Raw genomic sequence first — 6996 nt, forward strand, 5'->3', positions numbered from 1 at the left:
AATTTTCCATTATTGCACAATTTTATATATTGGAGACTTTTTTTATTTGTTTGTTTTGCCACTTTGTATTAGTGTAAACTGAATATCTGAATATTAGACTGTTTATTGACCAAGGAAAACATCACAGGATGTAATATTGGGCAACTGGCAGTTGTTGAAAGATATTTTTCACTATAATTTGACATTTTACAGACACATTATTACCAAGAGAGAAAAAAGGACAGTTTAACTGATAATGCAGCCTTTCTTTAGAACAGAACTGATGCAATTTAATCTTTAACATTGTTTGTATAAAAACACACACAGAGCCATAAGAATCAGGTGACAATAGGACGGACAAAAATGTATCCTACACGTGCTTAAATTCCTTTTGGTAAAGATTAAGAAAGAACAGGGTGTGTGCATGTGGCTCAAGGGTCTGATTTTTTAAAAAATGGCAAACAATATGAGGAGAAACATGACACACAGTGCCCCACCCATTAGTGCATTATAAAATGAGCAGCATAAAACCATGCACCAACCCCCCTGTAGAAACAACAGTCACTGGTGGATATAAGAATCTCTGTGCCACTGCCGGCCATCTCTGTCTCTACCTCGATCCCTATCTCTGTCCCTTTCCCTGTCCTTGTGTCTTTCTCTGTCTCTTTCTTTGTCTCTCTCTCTGTCTCTTTCTCTGTCTCTATCTCTGTCTCTCTCTCGTTCTCTTTCTCTTTCTCTTTCTCTATCTCTATCTCTATCTCTTTCTCTATCTCTGTCTCTGTCTCTATCTCTATCTCTGTCTCTGTCTCTGTCTCTGTCTCTGTCTCTGCCGTGGTAGTGGTGGTAGCTGTGGTGATTGTGTACAGGATAGTGATCGGTGTGGTGTGTCCGTGGTGGTACATGCTGGTGATGCCTGTGCTGCCGATTGCGTTCATTGTGCTCCTGCTCGTAGTCGTCCTCGACTTGTGGCTGGCTGTTCCCACGGTGATGTTGATGGTGGTGATGGTGGTGATGGTGGTGGTTGCTGTTGTGATGGTGGTGGTTATGGCCTCGGTGGTTGTAGTAAGTCTCCTCCTCGTCCTCCTCCACCACATCCGCCAACTCGTCCTCCCTCTCCTCAGGCAGGTGCCTACGGGGAAGCCTCTGGCTATAGTCCCTGCTCGACTGTATATCCATACCGCCGGATGTTTGGCTGTGCTGGGTGTCTCTGTGGTGCTCCATCCGGCGGTGGTGGTGGTGATGGTGGTGGTGGTGGGTGTGCTGGGGTCTCTTTGGTTCGGTCCTCAGGAGTCGCTCCTCCTCCTCTCTTTGACCCTCCTCAGCCCTGTGCTCCTGAGCTGGGGCTGAAGGGGGCTCCTGGTCTAGGTGGTTCTCACGGGAGCCCTTCCTCTTGGGGGCAGCAGATTTCTTGTTTTTCTGCTCATCCTGAGCAAAAACGAAAGAACATAATGTTATATGACTGGTCATAACAATGCTTCTACATGCAGCACATCTTCAAATGTAAGCCCTCGAGAATTTATGGAGAGCTTAATGTGAAGTGTTGCTTATAGGCTATAAATTGCAGAAAAAATAAAGGTAATGAGGCTCAGAAATCTGGATTAACTACTTGGTGATCTGGTCAAAACTGTTGATTTGAGTAAGTTGAATAGAATTTTAGAGATAAACATAATGAGGTAAAGCAAGTTTTAAGGGTCCCATATAGTGAAAATCCTTTTTTTTGTGTTATATTGTTTTAAACTTATATGTGTAAGATATAAAAACGTTTCTTTCTGCCATTCCTCAAACTCCCCCACAACTAGATTGTTCCACGAGGTTCATTTACTTTCCGTAGCTGTTTCTGCTAACTCTAAAATGTCTCTGCCAACAGCAAAGCACACCAAATACTCTGCTGTTGGCTGCAAGAGTGAACACAAAAGTCTTTATGCACTCTCAGCATCTAAGGAACCAAGGTTCATTATTTATATTGTCAATGGAAATGTCACGACAAAAACAGGAATTCTTAGTTGTAAGGTTATCAATAGCTTTGATCGTATACCCACAGGAAAGAACAGGGATATTTAGAGATGTTGGAAACTTTAACAAATATTTGAAACCAATAAGCAGGAACAGGCTGTGGGTTACTGTGTTTTCGTGTTGTCTGTTGTGTTTCAGTGCGACCTAAGTTGTCCTACTGTTACATCTGTTTGTCTCTCTCCTGCTCTCTGTGCTCACATTTCCTGAGAAAGGACACAGTATGGGACCTCTAAAGCAAAACAGCTCACACTTAAATCACAATTACACTTTTCTATCCTGCGTGTCGATGCGTCTGCAGGGTTGCTACTCAAATATATTTACATTCTGCACAACAAGTTTTTTAGATTTTAACCTACAAGTAACCAAAACAACCTTCTCACAATAGACAGAGAAGCATAAACATTACACTTAGTTATGGTTGTCTAACTGCAATGTGTAAATCAGACCCTGTGATTGATGCTTCTCCAAGCAGTTTAGAGATAGAAAGCATTTAAAGAGTCTGGATGTGACATTAATACGTTTGTCTCAGATTCCTTTCCAGTCCTGTCAGTCTGGTTGACAAATACACAACTGGATTAAAGAAACTGATAATACTGTTTAAATCCTGTTCTGACACAGCTTCTTTCTCTTCTGAGTGAAGTTATATTTATACGCACTGTAAACATCTAAAAACTAAGCGAGGACTCAAGGAGCACAGTCCTCCACCAAGACCAATATCTTATCTCGTGGATTTAAAGAAAGTGATTCAGATATGTTTTTGTTTGTTTGTTTGTTTGTTTGTTTGTTTTTTAACTACACATTACCTGGCATATATATGTAGTGCCTGGCTTTGTCAGACAGAGAGTCTTTCCTGATTTTACTTGAGTTTTATTTATTAAAAAATGTGTTTACCTTTTCAACACTGTTTTGGTTTGCATCCACCAAATTTTCTTTTCTCATTTATTTTTGCTGCCTTGTGAAGCACTTTGTAATGTGGATTTTAAAAGGGGCTCTATAAAAAAAGACTATTATCATAATTGATTTCACTGGTTTCCAACAAGTTGTTTTATTTTAAAATATTCACACATGGAGCAAGTGTGCTCTGCCACACTGTATTCTATATAGAAAATGTTGTCTATATTTCTATATATATCTATATACACAATTATCTGTTTTGGACTGTAGACATAATACACACACGCACACACACACACACACACAGAGCATTTCTAGCTTACTTCTAAAGAATCCACAGCTGTAACTCATCTCTATAACTATGGTGACAAAGTGAAAATGGAGCTACAGTAGGATTCGAATGCATCCCACTCACCAGAGGTAGGCCTACCTCATTTCTGCAACTTTCCAGTGTAGTAGGATGAGAACACATGAAATGAAAATGTTAGATGAATTCATGGAAAGAAATATGGATGCAACACATGGTGAATAACATTCCTTCTGAGCTGACGAACTACATTTCAAGCAGTTTGGCTACATTCATATGAATTGGTTGAGATGAGATGAGATGAGATGGTGACGTTACATTTTATAATTTATTAGTTGGTTTGTTTGTTTAGGTTTTTGTTTTGTTGTCCTCGTGTGTCTGCGCTTTATGTACCGGTATTGCTGAAGGGTTGGCTGGCAGTGTGTTCTCAGCCAGATGGGCCACCAGTGCGTTGGCAGGCTCCATCTCTGGAGGATGAGTGGCTCTCCAGTAGGACTCCAGGTAATCAGCAATGTGCTCACAGGCATCTGTCAGCTGGTTCTCATCTAAGATCACATCAAACATTTCCTACAGGAAAATTAAGAGTAAGGGCAAGAATAAGTAAAAGATCAACAGCAGGCGACAAACAAAGGACAAGCCTGTGATCGAAACAGAAGATAAAATGCTGTCAGACTCCCTAAAAGCTATGATATATGGTAATCAGGAAAAAAAGATCATCTCAAAAAATGGCCACCTATGTGAACAGTAACATGAGCATTCAGTCATTTAGATTTTTATTTTTTTTCGCTGTAGCTGTTTAACCCTCTGATGTCCAACCAGTTTCTAGGTGTTGTTTGGTCCCATTACATTTTTCTTCACTGTGGGCTCATTTTTCACTGCGAGTTCCAACAGATGCTACTGGTACTGAGAAAAAGTGGTAGCTCTACATACGATACATATTTTACTACCTATGTTTTTGATTTGTTTCCTATCTGCTCCTGTGTAAACACAGCCTGTAGTTCAATCCATTTCAGCTTGTGATCCTTTGACTGCTAGCTGAATCACTAATGACTTCACAGCTGTGCCAAGGAGGCAGAATTTTTTTATTTTTTTACAGAATCTTTTTAGTGAAAACTGTTTATTTTGAAGAAATTTAAAATGAGGCACACAACATAAAGGGATATTGATACAATATTGCTGCTTTAGAATAAGTTTTGGCTACTTTTTCCAATGAAACCACAAGTCACACATCAGTAGTTGGTACAAAGGCCAAAATCTGATATTTTCTATTTTTTACATTTTACGATTTAGTTTGTTTTTGTTGTTGTTGTTTAAAGACAACACACCTTTCATACCTGCTGGTGGGTTTGGGGTTCAGAGGGTTAAATACAATTTCTGCATAACATAAAGATTTCAGTGCTGTTTCAAAGCCACATCACACTCCACATTTATATTTTCGTAGTGTTGTAAACACTCCCAGCTTGAAGAAGTCACCACTTCCCAAAAAACTACTTTGACAATGACCTCAGTATTTTGAGAAAGTCAGTTATTGCCAGGTAAAAAACTAAAAAAACAAAAAAGTTCTAACATTAACAATGCATGATTACAATTTTTCCATTCTTCTGTTAAAGATAAATGGTAGGATTCCTGCACAGTAAATGCCACTGCACCAATTTCTCACATTTACCAGTAGATGGCACTCACCGGTGGACATTGGGCGAGCTTATCTGCTGCCACAAGCTGAACATTGAGATGTTTGGTCTGAGATTTCCCTCTAGTTTTGATCAGTCTCGTCAACACCTACACGACATCAGTGAATAGAGGGAGGAGAAGGAAAGAAGCAGAGAAAGAGAGGAAAAAAGGCTTCAGTAGCTGTTTCACAGGATCATGTTACTTCAGTGTGTAGATAGGTAATCAGTTCCTTTCATGTAGCTGCACAGTTCTCTCTGGTGAAGCTTACTTTTGGTGAGGAGATCTTGACGTATACAAGGATTGGAGCCAGGGAGGTCTTGGACACCTGCATGGGGTGGTTGACTGTGTCTGCGTCTAAAACCACCAGCTGCAAGCTGCGGGCCAGCTCAAAGATACGCTCCACCTCCCCCTGGATCTGGGCTGCAAACGTAGACAGCAAAAGCAAGACTTTGATACCTCAGTTCCTGAGAAATTCAACGAGTGTGCATATATAGTTTTCATGTTAACATTTAAAACCAGATGCCACATCTTAAAGGTAATTTATGACAATGTATGTGGATTATCGATCCTTAAATGTAAATATTTACAGGTAGTTATTGTGGAACACCCTCATCACATTTTGGGTGATATATAAATAGAACTGTTTATATAATTCAAACAGTTTAATGTTTTTCAATTAGTGTGAGAGAAGCAGAAATGAATTGATTGTTGAGCTGAGATCTATTATTTTGAAGACCAGACCTTTACCTTCAAACAAGGGGTTTGGTTGGAAATAAACTATTATGTCATATATTTGTTTTGTAACTATAAAACAAACAAGAAGATTTAGAAATTTACTCTTTTTCTGCATCTTAAATACATGACTTTTTCAACCTTTTGTTAGCTTTTCTGGAGCTTTTAAGCACATTCATGACCTGTGTCAGGCTAGTCCAAGAAATGCTAACAAATGGTCATATTTTCATCTCTGCTATGTGATTTTAAACGCAGAAAACAAATGAGTGCAGTACGGAAAACACACAGACCTGTCAGTGACTCACATGACAAATGAAAAATGTCTTAACAGAATGTAACTGTGACAAGACTTTGTGAAAAAAACAGTGCCCACAAAATGACGCTATAAAGTGATGTATTTTTATTTCCTTGCGTAACTAATCCTTAAGGAGACTCTAGATTTGTTCCACTCACGAGAGGAGTAATTTAAAGACAGGCCACTAAAGAAATAGCAGGAAAGCAGGACAATGAGGATGCTGTAGCTGTTCCTGCCCTTTAATGAGTTACAGTGCTCAAAAATATCAACAAACCACTAACACAACACTGAATGACTGAGAGTCTTCACAGACAACACAAATAATTTTGTTTTCAACAACGATAAAGGACATGAGTCAATGGCTGTGTGTACTTATACATAAAAAGTGAAGGAACAGTGGAATGTGAGGTAATGAAAGGAAGGAGGTGCATTCAAGAACACAAGGACTACCAGTGCTTTCAGTCATACATACCGGCAGCATCTGGGATGAGACAGCAATGGGAAAGACAAGAGCAGAGAAAACCAAGTAAATCTCATCGTCCTGTTTGATACCAATTTTTTTTTTTTTTTCCCTAAACAATGGGGAGATTTTAGCTATGCTACTGTGCACTGTCACTGGAGCAAAGACGGCATGTTCCCAATAAATATTCAGTGAAGTACATTAACATGAGCGACACAGTTCACCAAGTTATGTCCATGTAAGATACCAACCTTTCTCTATCCAGATTTTGAAACAGTGGCTTTAGGCACTACTCTGACTTTTCTTGCAGAGAATTAGATAAAGATCACTACAATGTCAAATCTGTATCCTGAATAAACTCGGGGCGCAAGGTGGAGCGGTGATTAGCACCGTTGCTTCGCAGCTAAAAGGTCGCCGGTTCCGGGTTTAGGGTTGGGGTTCTGCCAGTTAGGACGCCCCAAATCTTTCTGCATGATGTTTGCATATTCTCTCTGTGCAGCGTGGGTTCTCCGGCTTCCTCCCACAGCCAAAGACATGCTGAGGTTAATTGGTGATTCTAAACTGTCCGTAGGTGTGAATGTGAGTGTGCTTGGTTGTCTGTCTCTAACTGTAGCCCTGTGATAGACTGGTGACCTGTCCAGGGTG

At 39.8% G+C, this 6996-nt stretch overlaps 1 protein-coding gene across 1 annotated transcript in view; it reads right to left on the bottom strand.

Moving 5' to 3' along the window:
- Positions 1 to 540: 540 nt before the first annotated feature.
- LOC103360862 (voltage-dependent L-type calcium channel subunit beta-3-like) overlaps positions 541 to 6996 on the bottom strand; it is a 24627-nt gene continuing 18171 nt past the window's right edge. Inside the window, exons 10-15 of the mRNA XM_008286773.1 lie at positions 6364 to 6372; positions 5133 to 5284; positions 4877 to 4972; positions 3587 to 3760; positions 755 to 1404; positions 541 to 592 (exon numbers count right to left, since the gene is read on the bottom strand). Coding sequence (XP_008284995.1) covers positions 541 to 592; positions 755 to 1404; positions 3587 to 3760; positions 4877 to 4972; positions 5133 to 5284; positions 6364 to 6372 — 1133 coding nt within the window. The remainder of the gene's footprint in view (positions 593 to 754; positions 1405 to 3586; positions 3761 to 4876; positions 4973 to 5132; positions 5285 to 6363; positions 6373 to 6996) is intronic.

The sequence above is a fragment of the Stegastes partitus genome, unplaced genomic scaffold, assembly GCF_000690725.1.
Source record: "Stegastes partitus isolate 25-593 unplaced genomic scaffold, Stegastes_partitus-1.0.2 Scaffold468, whole genome shotgun sequence".
Taxonomy (NCBI): domain Eukaryota; kingdom Metazoa; phylum Chordata; class Actinopteri; family Pomacentridae; genus Stegastes; species Stegastes partitus.